This window comes from Microtus pennsylvanicus, chromosome 12, assembly GCF_037038515.1.
Source record: "Microtus pennsylvanicus isolate mMicPen1 chromosome 12, mMicPen1.hap1, whole genome shotgun sequence".
Taxonomy (NCBI): domain Eukaryota; kingdom Metazoa; phylum Chordata; class Mammalia; order Rodentia; family Cricetidae; genus Microtus; species Microtus pennsylvanicus.
In genome coordinates, this window is record NC_134590.1 from 17806135 (window position 1) to 17823048 (window position 16914).

The 16914-nt window shown below is 39.1% G+C and overlaps 1 protein-coding gene across 1 annotated transcript; it reads left to right on the plus strand.

The window, feature by feature from the left end:
- Nucleotides 1-111: 111 nt before the first annotated feature.
- On the plus strand, nt 112-14379 carry LOC142832312 (UDP-glucuronosyltransferase 2B31-like). Its single transcript, XM_075942712.1, has 6 exons — nt 112-844; nt 3043-3191; nt 4754-4885; nt 8173-8260; nt 9042-9261; nt 9911-14379. The coding sequence occupies exons 1-6, from the start codon at nt 121-123 to the stop codon at nt 10188-10190; spliced, it is 1593 nt and encodes a 530-aa protein (XP_075798827.1). The 5' UTR covers nt 112-120; the 3' UTR covers nt 10191-14379.
- Nucleotides 14380-16914: the final 2535 nt, after the last annotated feature.

The window sequence follows — 16914 nt, forward strand, 5'->3', positions numbered from 1 at the left end:
ATTATCCCAGGTGTATTTACTTTGGTAAGTACAAGTTATACTTTAACTAGTTATTACTCTTTCTGTACCTGCAAGATCTGGAGGATCACCATTTGAGAGACAACTCTAAATTTGAACAAGATGTCTGTGAAAATGACAGCAGCCCTACTCCTGCTACAGCTGAGTGGCTTCTTTGGATCTGGGAATGCTGGGAAGGTGCTGGTGTGGCCAATGGAATACAGTCATTGGTTCAATTTAAGGATAATCCTAGATGAACTTGTGAAGAAGGGCCATGAAGTGACGGTTCTGATACCCTCAGCCTCCCTTTCTTATGAGGTTGGAGACACATCTGCTATTGAGTTTGAGAAATATCCTGCATCATTATCCATGGCTGAATTGGAGGAACTCTACGAGGACTCACTCAATAAATACATTTATGAGCTGCCAAAGCAATCATTTTGGGGATACTTTTTATTATATCAGGAATTGGCTTGGGAAGATTCAAAATATTTTGAAAGTCTCTGCAAAGATGTAGTTTTTAACAAGGAACTCATGGCAAAACTACAAAATTCAAGCTTTGATGTCATAGTAGCCGATCCCTTCATACCCTGTGGTGACCTGCTGGCTGAGATTCTCAAGATACCACTTGTATACAGTCTGCGATTCTTTCCTGGCTCCACACATGAGAAGTACAGTGGAGGACTGCCACTGCCTCCTTCCTATGTGCCTGTTGCTCAGTCAGAATTGAGTGATCGAATGACATTCATGGAGAGGGTGCAAAATCTGATCTATGTGCTTTCTTTTGACTTTTGGTTCCAAGTATTTAATGAGAAGAATTTGAATCAGCTTTACAGTGAGGTCTTGGGTAAGTGCTGTGGTCAACTGGGATTGTTGCATTCAAAATTTGCTGTGTCATTCAAGGGGAACTTTAAACAACAGGATAGGCAGCAGGAGGATTCATCTCTCCTAAGTAAAATGGTGGAGCTGTGAAATTATCTGCCAAATTCAAATGATTATAGAAAAGCTTATGTCCCGATGTCATCTGCAAAGCCTTTTTTTATCACTTGCATGGGACTCTTCAGAAAGGCACACACACAAAACAAATCTCCAAGAATTTCTTTAATAAATAACAGATCAATAAGTCATTTTATTTCATGTTTTAAAACAGTAGTTTGACCTGTGTGGTAGCATCATCATCATCATCATCATCATTATCATTACATTGCTGCATTACTTGTGTCATAGGTAGGGAGCTTATGTTTTGTGTCACATGTAATGTCAGATGTAAATAATTAAATTTTACTTCTACCTTTATTTTGATTGTTGTAAACAATTGTGAGACACCTCCAAACTCACTGACCATCAGACAAGGTAGATGTAGGCTCACATTTTTGGGTCTTCAGAAGATTCATGATTATTGCATAATCAATCATGAATCAAGAACAGCATGAGGACAAGGAACTCAGGTATAATCAAAAATTCCCTTTGAGGTTAACTTGGGCTATACAGTGAGACCCTTTCTCGAAATGAAGTGCTGAAGAAGTATCTCCATAAATGTTTATACTGGGAGTGGCAGCACATGCCTGGAATCCCAGGAGTTGACATTTAGAGGAAGAGGATCTGGAGTTCAAGGTCAACTATGGCTACGTAGTTACATAGGAACCACCATGGGCTCTATCAGAAAACCTCAAAACACAACAAAATAGCCCAAAATTCTCAGTTCACATAGAGGAGTGCACGTCAAGGTTCAGGCAGGACAAACGAGATGGAGAGTGGCAGGCACAAGTGTTTCCCTGAGTATGACAAACAAGACTTAGAGGTAATGGAATTGGTTGTATTTAAATGGCATATCTAGATAATTGGTAATCATGAATTTCCAAGGTGTGCTACAGATGTGGGATCTTCTCCCATATCATTTGCACAGTGACTGACTCTATGTGTGTGTGTATACATATATATGTATAAGTATGGAAATGATATTACAAACTTACGTCAAACATACACTCAGATAGATAGATAGATAGATAGATAGATAGATAGATAGATAGATAGATAGATAGATAGATAGATAGATAGATAGATAGATGGATGGATGGATGGATGGATAGATAGATGATAGATAGATAGATAGATAGATAGATAGATAGATAGATAGATAGATAGATAGATAGATAGATAGTCAAATATGTCTTCTATCTCAATCACACTTATAAACAACTCTGGTTACATTATCAAAGTGCTCTGTTATACCCAAAGTCTGAAACTCTGAAATACCACCATGACACCAAATCTTGTGCAAAAGCAAAGAGTCTTTATTGTGAGTTAATCTGGGTCCCGAAGTCTATCTGGAGTGGTGGTCGCAGCAGTGACAGCAGCAACAGCGGCAAAAAGAGCAGAGCAGGAGAGGACCCTGAGCCAAGTGGGGAGGGGATTGTTATAAAGAGGAAAGCTTGGGGAATTTCAAGTCCACAGGTTTGTGATTGGCTGCCCCTTCCAGACTAAGGCCTGGTAAAGTCATGCCTCTAGACTGAAGATTACTACTTCCCTATTCACAGATTAATTGTTTTTTCCTGCTCAGCAATTGGTTGATTTTACGACAGGGGCAGAGATGGCTCTGATTTCAGGGCCAAACTTTGTGTCTTTCTCTGATCCTTTTTTGTTTTTAGGCTCCAATTTTAGGGCCAGGGTAAGATTATTTTTTTTAAGAGGTTCTGATTCCAGGGGCAAAATGTGTTCTTTTGGTTCTGATTTCAGACCTGAGGTGTTTTTCTCCAGTTCTGGGATCATCATGGATAAAGTGTTTTTTTTTGTTTGTTTGGTTGGTTGGTTGGTTTTTTTTTTTTTTTTTTTTTTTTTTTTGCTGACTCGGGTTTCAAATCCAGGGTGTGCTTCTTTTGCTGGCTCTGGGCTCAGAGCTGGGGTGCTCATGGATTGTGCTAGCACTGTGGATCACAGACAAACTGGGTCCCGGATCTCCCACTTCCTGAAGACTACCTGGCAAAATCATTTTCACCTGACAATTTTGTTACCTGTCCTACCTTGACTGTTCTGATTCCTTTACAGGACGACCCGCGACCCTCTCTGAGATGATGGGGAAGGCAGATATATGGCTCATTCGAACCTACTGGGATTTGGAATTTCCTCACCCTGTCTTACCAAACTTTGATTATGTTGGAGGACTCCACTGCAGACCTGCCAAGCCTCTGCCAAAGGTAAACATTGTCCCATTTGTTTGCTGCTGTTGTCTTTGAATTTTCAGAAAGAGTGAATATATTTTATTTCTTCAGAATGTCTATCAACTCAGAGAGTCATGGCAATTTAGATAAAGAAAGCTGCCAGTAGAAGTGCCTTTATCTGTTCCATCACAAGAGTGTGACTACCATTAGGATTAAATCAATTTAGCAGGATTTTGCTTCATAAAACCTTTTCATATATTTGACTTTAGAAAACACAAATATTAACTGCAGAGAGACTTCCAAAAGAAAGTCCTATACAAAGTGGTTTGAGACAAAATAGATGGAGTATGAACAAAGAAAAACTCATGTTCACAAGTCACAATGGCTTTATTTACTTTCTTGATCATTCACAAAAGTGAAAGCAAGCTCCAGCAAAAACATACATAAACATATATTTGCAGTAACAGACACAGTAACATAAATTGACAGCACATAGTAAATTTCTTTCCAGTGAAATTAACATCTGTTAGAAAGAACACAAATTGAAAAGAGAGTGGACAGTCTGAACCAAATTAGAAATAGGTTTGTGGTCCATGAATTCTGCTCCTGAGAATGTATATAAAAGAACTGAATGAAAAACCTTCACAAGATCATAATGCGAGGATGACCATAGAGGTGCTATTCCTGAAGGGAAGGGTGCATGGTGGCTTGAATAAGAATGACCCAATAGGATCATATATTTGAATGTTTGGTTCCCAATGGGTGAACTGTTTAGGAAGGATTAAGAGGTGTGACTTAGTTGAAGAAATGTGTCACTGGAGGTAGGCTTTGAGATTTCAAAAACCTAAAACATGCCTGGCTATCTGTGAGTCATTTATGCTTCAAGATTAGTTCTGGGTTACAATTCCAGTGCTCTGCCTGCCTGCCATGGTGCTCCCGACCGTGAGGCTCATAAACTAACCATCTGAAACTTTAAGCAAGCCCCCAATTAAATGTTTTCTTTTAGAAACTGTCTTAATCCTCACAACATTAGAACAGTAACTAAGGAAGGGGAAAGTAACCTAAATATCACCAGAATTATTGATCAAAATCATATGCTAGTTTTTGTATTTGAATTTTATAAATAGAAAAAAGAATCACTAAAATGTAAAATCTTAGGGTATAGAACACATGGTATGACCTTAATGACAGTATACTAAGTAAACTAACCAATGAACAAGACATAAATAAAATAAGAAAACTTTAAGCAAACTCTTTCGACTAATTAAAATAATAGAAAAAAGGCAGATGTTTGGTAACCAAGAGACTAGGTAGGAAGAAAGAGAATTTTGAATTTACTATTAACAAATCTTGCTTTTCAATATGAAAATGTTTCAGAACTGTTTGTGTGAAAGCCAGTATATATAACACCAAGAACTGTAACCTTACACTTAACTAAAACTGTAAATCTTATGTGTAGATGTGAATAGTTCTAAAACACCCACCACTGTGATCATTTCTAATGCTGCTCAGTTTCTTCCTGTGGGTGGTGGTGTCAGTTTTTATGCAGGTTGTTTAGTGTTGCTGCTGTTTGTGATGGGCTGATATTTCATCAACAGGAAATAGAAGACTTCGTCCAGTCTTCCGGAGAACATGGTGTGGTAGTGTTTTCCCTGGGGTCCATGGTGGGTGCCGTAACAGAAGAAAGGGCCAACGTGATTGCAGCAGGCCTTGCCCAGATTCCACAGAAGGTGAGAAACAGTGCCTCGGGTGGCATCCTCACTGACATCGTCACATCCTGTTCAAGTGTGACTGCAGAAACTTCCTGTGAAATTGAAGCTGTCACGATAGCTCTAGCTCATCCCTGAGGTCACTTGTGACACAGAAATACAGGGGGGAAATGCCAAATATTAGGTGGTCGTTTTGAATAATAACCTTGTTATTAACATTGTGCTTAAAAAGAAAAACACTAAACAAATGTTTGCAAACTTGATGGTAGGAAGGTATTATATGCACAAAACTGTGGCTTGTTACTTCCTTTATTTTCCTGGAGGATATCTGAAGATTATGTACACACTAAAGTATAACTATACAACATTTAAATTATAATCAGTAAGTGCACTGGCCCTGTAACAATAAGGAAGCACTCAAAATTTGCAGGTGTAGAACTGGAGAAGTGCCTCATCCTTGAAGAACATGCATTGCTCTCCCAGAGGACATGAACTTACTTTGAGATGCCATATTTATCAGCCCCCAACTGCCTATAATTGTTTCTCCATAGGATTCAAGGCCCAGCCTGTCATGATACCCACACACATTTTCCATGCATATGTACATACACACTGTCTTAGGGTTTTTATTGCTATGAGGAGACACCATAACCACAGCAACTCTTATAGTTATATATCATATATAATTTCAAATATTTAAGTGGGGCTGGCTTACCATTTCAGAGTTTAGTTCATTATCCTCATGGCCAGGAGCATGCAGGAAGACATGATGCTGAAAAAGAAGCAGATTTCTACATTTTTATCCGCAGGTAGCAGAAGGAGACTGTGTGACACTTGGGTATAGGTTGAACATATGAGTACACTAAGCCTTCCTCCACAGTGACACAATTCCTCCAACAAGGCTATGATTCCTCTAACAAGACCACACCTCCAAATAGTGCTACTCCCAATAGGCCAAACATTGAAACATATGAATCCACAGGGACCATACCTTTTTAAACCATGACATATATACACTCATGTATAGAGACACACTAGCTTACACATAAATATTTTTTAAAAAATTCTTATTTTTAAAATGACATTTGTGTTATTCTGGTTTATTTATCTTTTATATCATTTCATTTTTATTAGATGCTTATTTGTTTTCTAAAGAGACAGAAAGAAAGGGTGTGATGATGAAAGGCAAAGGGCTGGGGAGGGAAAAATATAATCAGAACTTATTGCTTGAAAAAAATCACCTTAATGAAACAAATTAGAAAAAGAAGTATAAATTTTTAAAGGGGTTTTCATAATAGTAAAATATTCCTTTGTAATCTTAACCAAATGTAACCAAATACAAATTAAACTGGGCTTGTGTGTGGTAATGTTTTCCTTACTATTCAAAAGAATAGGTAGGATAGGATTGACCAACCCCAATTCCACCTGGCAGACTGAAACTTTTAATGCTGAAATAGGGGGTAACTGGGGACTTGCTCTAGAGTGATCACATGCTTACATCAATGTCATGCTATAAGGGCCTATTCCAAAATATACCTATGATAAATGTGAACTAACACAAATATCATTGACAAAGATTTATATTGAATTTGGAAAGTAAAACTGCTATAAATATATATTGGAAAAAAGTCAAGGTACATATTAGTACCATTGGTAGACTATTGAACTGGAATGACAATCATACATTCCTTTTTTTTCTTTTTCTCTTATTTCTTTCTTTTATTCTTTATTATTATTTTTTAAGAAAACAAACTGCCTTTTTTATTTTACATACCAGTCCCAGTTCCCATTCCCTCTCCTACTTCCATTTCTTCCACTTTCTCCCCACCACCCCACCACCCACTCCTCGGAAACGGTAAGGCACATTGCTTTGGGAAAGGTTCAAGGCCCTGCCTCATATATCTAGGCTGAACAAGATATCCACCCAAAGAGAATGGGTTCCCAAAAAGCAATTACAAGCAGTAAGGGTAAATCCTGGTGTCTACTGCCAGTGGCCCCTCAGTCTGCCCCAGCCATGCAACTATTACCCACATTCAGAGGGTCTTGTTTTATTCTATGCTAGTTCCTTCACTGTCCGGCTAGAGTTGGTGAGTTCCCATTAGCTAGATAAACTGTTTCTATGTGTGTCCCCATCATGGACTTGACCTCTTTGCTCATATTCTCACTCCTCCCTCTCTTCAACTCAACTGGACTTTGGGAGGTCAGCCCAGTGCTCCACCGTGGGTCTCTGCCTCTGTTTCCATCAGTTGCTGGATGAAGGATCTATGGTGACATTTAAGATATTCATCAGTCAGACTACAGTGCATGGGCAGTTTGAGCACCCTCTTCTCTATTGCTTCTGATCTTAGCTGTGATCATCCTTGTGGATTTCTGGGAACTTCTATAGTTCCAGGTTTCTTGCTAGCCCTATAATGGCTCCCTCAATCAAAATATCTCTTTCCTTGGTCTCATCTCTGTCCTTCCTCCATCTCGACTATTCTGTTCCCTCAATTCTCCTCCCCCCTCCGACTCTCCCTTCGTCTTCCTTTTCTTCTCTCCCTTCTTCTGCCACCCCAGTTCTCCCAATTTAGACAGGCTATCTTGTCTATTTCTCCTTTCCAGGTGGATCGATATAAATGTTTTTCTTAGGGTTCACCTTGTTACATAGCTTCTCTAGGGTCATGGACTATAGCCTAGTTAACCTTTGCTTTACAACTAGTATCCACTTATGAGTAAGCATATACCATGTTCGTCTTTCTAAGTCTAGGTTACCTTACTCAGGATAGTTTTTCTAGTTCCATCCATTTGCATACAATTTTTTTTAGTGCACATTAGTGTTTGGCCAGCATGAATGTTTGTGAGAGGGTTTCAGATCCTCTGGAACTGGAGCTACAGAGAGACATCCCTGAGCTACCATCTGGGTGCTGGGAAATGAACATGGGTATTCTGGAAGACATTCCGTAAGTCCTGCTTGACATTACTAGAGAAACAAACTGGTATATAATAGTAACTTTGGTAGATTGTTGAACTAGAATTACATTCACACATTTCTTAACTCTTTCTGATTCACATTACTAGACCTAACTTTGCCTAAGTTGTTGTTGATTAAATATTAAGGTGCCATGCTGAAATTTGGATAAGCATGAGACCAAATGAAGGACATTAAAGGACTTGCTGTAGTAGTTCTTCATGGTTCCCATCATCCATTCTCACTGCCTGGCCCTTACGGACTAGGGTTTATCTGCATTGATTCTTAATCTCTCCAGAAATCTAGCAGGAGGAACTTGACATTTGACCAAAGTAATAAGAGACTAGCTTCATCTTAACAGGTTCTTTGGCGATTTGAAGGCAAGAAGCCAGACACCTTGGGCTCCAACACTCGGCTGTACAAATGGATCCCCCAGAATGACCTTCTCGGTAAGCATCAGGAGATGCCTGAGACATGGGAATGGCTGCTCAGGAGAGGGGATGTCAACACTGATGTCTTTATGACAACTGTGATCTAGTCATGGAAAAATAAATAAAGAACTTATGTGAATATGATGTACACTAACACTGGAGATGGGAGAATCCATTATTATCTCTTCTGTAGTTTTCATTCAGATAAACTTAAATCACTTCTTCATGTTTGTGTGTTCACCTCCTATTTCGAAACCTTTACATCTGCCCTTTCCTCTAGGGTAGCACAATTTCAAATGCCAGTGAAGATGGTATTCTTTCATTACTAACCCTTAATTTACTAGCTCCCCCAAAACTCCACATTATGAGGCAGTCCTATATTGGATGAAGTATTGCTTGTCCTAAGCCTCATCCCATGAGGATTAGCAAAAGCCCCTTACCACATGGAAGGGACCTATCATGAGCAGTGGCTTCACTGTTCCTTTAGAAGAACATTCTCTCCTGAACCACTACCTGTGATTGCACTTGCTGTTTACTCCACTTGAAAGGAGTTCTCCCTTTCTGTTCACTGCAAAAATCATTCTACTTCCACACCTCACTACCTCTATGTGGCCTCAATAATCATCCATGGACTTCTGATGCTCCATACTATAAGACATGAGAGGACTTCAATTCCATTCCATGGGTATGATCTTGTTGTCTAGAGAATATTTGCCCTTTCTGTGCCTTTTTCATGTGCCTTTCATTTTCTTTCTCAGACTTATATTTAATATTTCCCCTTAATTTCTCCCCTTGCTAGGTCATCCTAAAACCAGAGCTTTTATAACTCATGGTGGCACCAATGGCATCTATGAGGCGATCTACCATGGGATCCCTGTGGTGGGCATTCCTTTGTTTGGAGACCAGTTTGACAATGTTGTTCACATGAAGGCCAAAGGAGCAGGGGTTCAAGTTGACTTTCTCACAATGTCCAGCACAGATTTATTCCATGCTGTGAAGACAGTCATTAACGACCCTTCGTGAGTACAATGATTTTGTTTAAGTTGGTATTAGTTTAAATAAATTGTATCCAATGGGACAGTAGAAGTTTGAAACAACAACAGCAATAGAAATATCATTCAAGCATTATCCAATGAGGTTTACTGTAAAACAAGACTGTAAACTATCCCTATAGACTTACTATATGTGAAGTTAGTTTAGGAAAATTTGATGATGGAAATAATTTATAAGCAAGTTATCAAAGACCTGCATCCTAGCCCTTAAGTCATCTTGTGCAAGGTATACTCCATTCTCACCAGTTGCCATATTAACCACTAATAGTATTTTTATTAAACTTCCAAAGAATATTGATACAATTTCTTGTCAAGAGGATCAATATAATCATCATCAGACTGTATGAACCACCCCTCTTACAGTGGTAGAAAAGGCTTGTCAATATTTGCTCTGCTGGAAAGATTTCCTTAGTAAAATGATTCCCTATTTTAGTTTTGGAAAGAATTTCACAGAAAATAGAAACTTCCAGGCAAACCTCCAAACATGTCCCAGTCAAAACCACACTGTACCTAGTGCTTCTCTATGGCGTTTATTGAGTATCATGTTGCTTTCCCTGAAACTTTCATAGGCTTCAAGAAAGTAAACTAATCGGTTTTTTCATATCGATGTCTTTAGCTATAAGGAGAACGCCATGCGGCTATCAAGAATCCACCACGACCAGCCCGTGAAGCCCCTGGACAGAGCCGTCTTCTGGATTGAGTATGTCATGCGCCACAAGGGAGCCAAGCACCTTCGTGTGGCAGCGCATGACCTCACCTGGTACCAGTACCACTCTCTGGACGTGCTTGGATTCCTGCTTGCCTGTGTGCTGACTGCGATGTTCGTCATCACAAAGTGTTGCCTCCTTTGCTGCCAGAGATTTACTAAATCTGGAAAGAAGAAGAAAAGGGAGTAGCTGAACTGACACATGGACCCATGGACCTGCTCCAGTGCATCACAGCAGGGGAGGATTTCCATCATATCCCTTAGTTACAATTGATCTGGACACTGTCACTCTTATTTCAGCCTTTTGAAGCAGACTTGAGCTTTCAAAAATTCCATTTTTTCTCACTTATAGAGCACACATGGATGACAAGACCACAGTTTTTTAAGTCCCAAAAACACCTAACTCAAATTACATTCCAAATCTGAAATGTCCCCCACAATCTCACAATTTGTTTGGTGGATTTTGTATAATTTATTAATTTAGAAATTCTTACCCTGATTCAGTGAAATATTAAATTCATCTCTCATGATCACATTCCTACTTCCCACTGGATCTCCTCTAATATGTCCCAATTCCAACTTTATGTCCTCTTATTTTATTTTTAATAACTTTGTAAGTCCAATTAGTACTGTCTGTAGAAGCATACATGCATTCGTGGAGGGACATTGCTGGATCATGGGCAGTGTACCCATGTACATGCAATCCTCATGATAGTATTCAGTCCCTTCCAGAATCCATGGCTGCCAATAGATCTTTATTTATGGGTGGAGTATTAGGAGCTCCTCCCCATTTATTGTGGAATTTTGGTCTCTTGATCTTATGCAAGTCCTATTAGCCGACAGATTCGTTGAGTTTATAAATGCAATGGCCATGGCATGTCCAGAAGAAAGTGTTCCATAGCACTTCTCATAATTGGATTCTTACAGTCTTTCCCCATTTTGCTGCACTATTTCTTGAACCTTACCATGGGCCTGTTTATTTTGGGTTCTTTGAGCAATTTTAAGTCTCTGACTTGATTGTTCTGCATTATAAAAAAAAAGCTTCTCTGAAAAGTATCAATCCAGATCTCTGATAATATAAACTTTTAGAAGGTAATTTGCTAACATGACCATTTAGAACAATAGCAATAGGAGGTCCAAGCTAGGATTTTCTTGATTTTTAGTGAGGTTTATAGTGTCAGGATCCTTCCACTAGAGAAGGGCTCAAATCCAATTAGAAAATGTAGTAGGAGGCTGTTCATTTTTCCCGGCTGTTCAGCCCCCAAATAACCACACAGAAACTGTATTAATTAAATCACTGGTTGGCCCATTAGCTCTAGCTTCTTATTGGCTTTAACATCTTAATTTAAGCCATTTCTATTAATCTGTGTATGGTTTGTGGCTGTGACTTACCAGCAAAGTTTTGGCATGCCTGTCTCTGGTGGCAGCTCCGTGGCTTCTCACTGACTCTGCCTTCAGCATTCAGTTTAGTTTTTCTCACCTACCCAAGTTCTGCTTTGTGCAGGCCTAAGGCAGTTCTTTATTAACCAACGTTATTCATAGCATACAGAGAAGAATCCCACATCAAAAATATTTAGTTATCCATCTAGTTAGCTTCTTGACAAACTTGACAAAACCTACAGTCATCTGAGAAAAGTCTGGTCTATTGGTAGGTCTTTGGGAATGGATTTTGATTCTAGATTGAAAGGACAATCCTTGTGGTCCCGTCCACAGCAGATTGAGCTGACATGATATTGGAGGGATCATCCTTGGGCTCTTTTCCACAGTATGTTGAGCCCTCCTACATTATGATGGTCCTGAATCAAATAAGGAAATACTAATTAAGGAAGAGTCTGGGAGTCACACAACTCCAACTTTATTAGGAGGTCATACCAGTGTCTGTTATGATATAACCATGTGTCATTATACAACCATCATATTTCATTTCCATTCCAGTTAGTAAAAATCCAGGAATTCTAAACATCAGGAATAAAACAGCAAATTGATGAAGGTGGGTATTCTGTCTATGTGTTACTTTCATTGGTTAATAAAGAAACTGCCTTGGCCTTTTGATAGGCTAGCCCTTAGGTGGGTGGAGTAGACAGAACAGAATGCTGGGAGGAAGGCAATGAAGCAGACGCAATGGCTCTCCTCTCCAAGATGGACATAGGCTAGAATCTTTCCTGATAAGCTACCACCTCATGGTGCTAAACACATTAATAGAAATGGGTTAATCAAGATGTGAGAGTTATCCAGTTAGAGGCTAGAGCTAATGGGCCAAGCAGTGTTTAAATGAATACAATTTGTGCGTTGTTATTTTGGGTGTAAAGCTAGCCATGAGGGAACTGTTATTTCAGGCCATAAGCGGCAGGGATGCAGCCCATCGCTCCTTCTACACAAATGGCACTCAGGTCATGGGATTGTGACATGTTGTATCACTTATTTGCACTTTCAGTGACAGCTGACACCCACCCTATATGAGGTTCATCATGGACGGTGACCATGTCTTCTTTTTCATATATCCCCACTTCATAGAACAATGTGATACTCAGTGAATAATTTTTTAATGAATCTAAGGATCTAGTTCTTTAATCCAGGTATATACTATAAGGTTCTCATGGGTAGGATCAAATTCTAATTGTAAAAACAAGACTATCCTAATCTGATATCCTAGATAACTCAGATATAACTTGATAGTGAAAGTCTAGAAATGGGACGAATGCTTCAAGGTGTACTGTGATTTCTGTGTGCAGATGACATGCATTTATTAAGAAAAAATTGGGATTTCTATCTCATGACCCTGACAATAAGACATAGATTACCTTTATGATGTAAAAGCTCCTATGATTAGCTTCCAAAATTTTAATAGCAATACAGGCAAACTGATGCCAGGAATAAATGAAATAAGGAAGAGAGATGAAACTGCCCAAGTGAGTTCCCCATAGATTTGCAAACAGATTATGCCAAAGTCCCCAAGTTATAAAGGCAGCACTTGCCAGAAGAAATCATTGCTCACACGGGTTAAAAGAAAACTGATTGTTCACAGGAAGAAAATTATAGGACAACAGAAGCAGACTCTGGCTCCTGCCAATACTCCTGAAACCAAAGTTCACTCTAGATGAGGTCAAGCTGGTTCAGGGTGGTGTGGTCATTCAAAGGTTCACTTTAAACACTTTTTCTGCCTTGCTTATCTCTTAATTCAAGTCTCTGCATAGCTAGAATTTAAAGACATATTGCCCCCATTAGTTTTCATACTGTGCTTTTTAATTTTATATATTTTATAGAATTTGCTTTATAATGCAATCCTAATCTCTCTCCAAGCCTACTTGCTTGGGATTACGTTTTAGATTCCTATTTTTAAAACTTATTTGTTGACATATGCTATATGAGTGTTTTCTCAGCATGTATATGAGTGTACCACATGCATGGTTGGTGCATTAAGAAGCTATAAGGTGGCATATTTAACTCTGTGTTACAGATGTCTGTGAGACATGTGGGAGCTGGGAATCCAACTGGGTCCTCTGAAAAAGCAACCAGCCCTCTTAACTGCTGAGCCCATACTTTAGCACCAATGTTTGATGAGAAAATTATGTTTCTTTATCAGTTTTTTTATTTTCTTTTTATCCTTTTCTTCCATTTGTTCTTCTTGTGAATGATTATCTGTATTCTTGAGACAGACTCTCATTATGCAGCTCCAGGCATTCTCAAATCCTCCAGGTAGCCCAAGTTAACCTTGAACTCATAGAGATCCTCTTGCATCTGCCACTTGAGTGCTGGGATTAAAGGTGTATGCCATCTTGCCTGGGTAATCTAAACTTCTTTTTTATTTTTTATTTTCTAATTACTTTATGTAGTCAGACACTGGTGGCACAAACCTTTAGTACCAGCACTCTGGAGGCAGATACAAGGGAATCTCTGTGAGCTCAAGACCAGCTAGTAGTACAGAATGAATTCCATAATAGGCAAGGCTACACACACAAAAGAAAAAAAAACCCATTTCAAAAACCCAGGGGGCTGGAAAGATGGCTCAGTGGTTAAGAGCATTGCCTGCTCTTCCAAAGATCCTGAGTTCAATTCCCAGCAACCACATGGTGGCTCACAACCATCTGTAATGAGGTCTGGTGCCCTCTTCTGGCCTGCAGGCAGACACACAGACAGAATATTGTACACATAATAAATAAATTTAGAAAACCCAAAAAGAAAAAAATTATTTCATGTAAAATTATACATGAAGAAAAGAACAAAAAACGCAAAAAAAAAAAAACATGGTGGCACATGCTTTTAACCCCAGCACTCCAGGGCCAAAGGCAAATGGATCTCTGACTTCCAAGCCAGCCTGGTCTACAGAGAGAGTTCTAGGACAGCCAGGGATACATGAGCAACTCTGTCTCAAAAATAGATAGATGAGAGATAGATAGATAGATAGATAGATAGATAGATAGATAGATAGATAGATAGATGATAGATAGATAAATAATAGATGGATGGATGGATAGAGAGAGAGAGAGATGATAGATAATTTGTTAGACACACATAAACATATATAAACATATATGTATATATGTATGTATATCAAGGATTCCTATTCATTTTCGTTGTTACAATGTTGGGAAATAAGCATTTCCTATTTGTTTCTTGACCTAGGTTTGCTTCTTATCTTTATTAAAAACAAAACTGTTGTATCAGTGTATTATGTTCTTTGACACAGGTAATATCTACAGTTTTTATATACACATAATCATATTAAATCATATATTAGTATTAAATTATCCTTAATGTTTGGTGTTTATATTTATTACTTTTATGCTTTGTTATATTTTGTGTGTGAGTGCTGAAGTTATAGTGTAAGGACATGGAAATTTTTAAGAAACTTTCTTAATGAGGAGCTGGTTAAGGCACTGGGTTCAAGAACTTTGCAGCATAAAGAGTTAGCTGGCAACAGGAACCTTTGCAAAAGTGCAAACCAACTGTCTCTAGAAGCTAGCCCCTATCGACACCCAGTTTTGTGGTCTAGACAAGAGCAGTAAAAAACTGCTTGGGAGTAGGGCGAGGGGAATTCACAGAAGCAGAAGTAACTGCTTAAAGGAAAGAGTATGCAGAAGGAGTCCATACCCTGTACTCAGCAAAACTAACCACCTTTACCCTACGTAAACCTGGCTTGTGGTTTTTGCCTATATATGTCAACCCCAAATGAGAAGAGGGAGCTCTCCCCATTGCGCTGTGTCCTGTGTGGAGGCTTTGAGCTCCCAGCTTGCTGGTTTGAATTTTGCCTGCTGAATAAACCTTGCTTTTGCATTCTGGACTTGACTGAATTCCAATGGTGTCCCTCTGGGGGGGTGGGGGGGTCTCAACTTGGGCACAACGATAGAGCATATAAAAATATACAATTTTGTTGATATTTGACAAGGATAACAAAACTGTTCATGGCAAACTTGCAGGGTTTGTTTTCCTTTTTCTTTTACTTTTTCTTTTTTCTTATCAAAGCTCTTTAGAAAAATACGGCATTAAAAATTAAAACTGGACCTCTAACTCTTTTTTGGTACTTTTTATTTTTATTTTAAAAGGTTTTCTTACATAGCAGCCACCATTCCCCCTTCCCCTATTCCCATTCCTCCCATACCTTCCCCCCACCAAACCCCCAATCTGCTCCTCAGACAGGGTAAGGTTTCCCATGGGGAGTCAACAATGTCTTTTTTATCAAGCTGAGGCAGGACCAAGCCTCTTCCCCCTGCATCAGGACTGAGCAAGGTATCCCTCCATAGGAAATGGGCTCCAAAAAGCTAGTTCATGCACTAGGGATAAATCCTGGTACCATTGCAGTGGGCACACAGACTGCCCAAGCCACAGAACTGTCACCCACATTCAGGGATCTCTACCTCTTAAATGATCATATGCAAATGAATATATACAAATGATTATTTAAGGTGCTTTAAGAAGTAAAGTTAAGAATTATAAATATAAGATGTTAATAAAGGTGTGAAAATATATTTGTTATTGAATTTGAAATTTGCTTTTCTCTTGACCTCAAATACAGAAGCAGCTAGGGTAAATTTCATTACCTGGAATCATAAAAATAAGAACTTCTCTCATCAAAAAAAAAACATAATATACTGAAAAGACAAATCACAAACCTGAACAAAAAAAATTGCAAACCTGGAGAATAAATTTGAAAGTCATATACCAAAATAAAAAGAGAAGAGGGGAAGGAGAAGGAGAAGAAAAGAAGAAGGAAGAGAAGGAGGAGAGGGGGAGGAGGAGAAAGAGAAGGAAAAGGGGGAGGAGAGGAGGAGAAGGAGGAGGAGAAGGAGAGAAAGAAGAAGGGAAGGGAAGGGAAGGGAAGGAAGGAAGGAAAGAAGGAAGGAAGGAAGGAAGGAAGGAAGGAAGGAAGGAAGGAAGGAGAAAGGAAGAGGAAAGGAGAACAAAGGGGAAAAGATTTAAACATTGTGCAAAGTCAGATGGACAGTAAAACACATGACATCATTCCATATAAAATATGGAGAGATGATCCAAGGATCTGAATGGACATTTTCCATGAAATAACTACAGGTGGCCAATACACATATAGAAGTATGTTCAGCATCATTATGCTTAACGTCATTCAGACTCAGCCCAAAAAACAACGCAATAGGGCTTCACCTTCTTACCTGGTTATAATCAAGAGAGATATAAAAACAGGCAAGAAGAAACATCAAGAGACTGCTGTATTGAGTTGTGGATTCCAACCCAAGCAGCTCCTTGGAAACAGCCTGCCACTTCTGCAGACTTAAAGATCCTGAGCATTGGGCTGCCGTAGTTACATATCAAAGAGAAGTAAAAACAAACCCACACAAACCCCTTATAGGCAACTAGGATGACGACATAGCAGCAGGCAGGGTGGATGCCTATTTTCCAGGTCCCCGCCCCAGCTTGCTAAACTCTCGCGAGGTCCTGCCAGA

Bases quoted from the DNA above. Each gene is read 5' to 3' on its own strand.
- LOC142832312 (XM_075942712.1), top strand. From the start codon at position 121: ATGTCTGTGAAAATGACAGCAGCCCTACTCCTGCTACAGCTGAGTGGC. The intron at 3,192-4,753 runs GTAAACATTGTC...TTTCATCAACAG, and splicing joins CTGCCAAGCCTCTGCCAAAG to GAAATAGAAGACTTCGTCCA. The intron at 9,262-9,910 runs GTGAGTACAATG...CGATGTCTTTAG, and splicing joins ACAGTCATTAACGACCCTTC to CTATAAGGAGAACGCCATGC.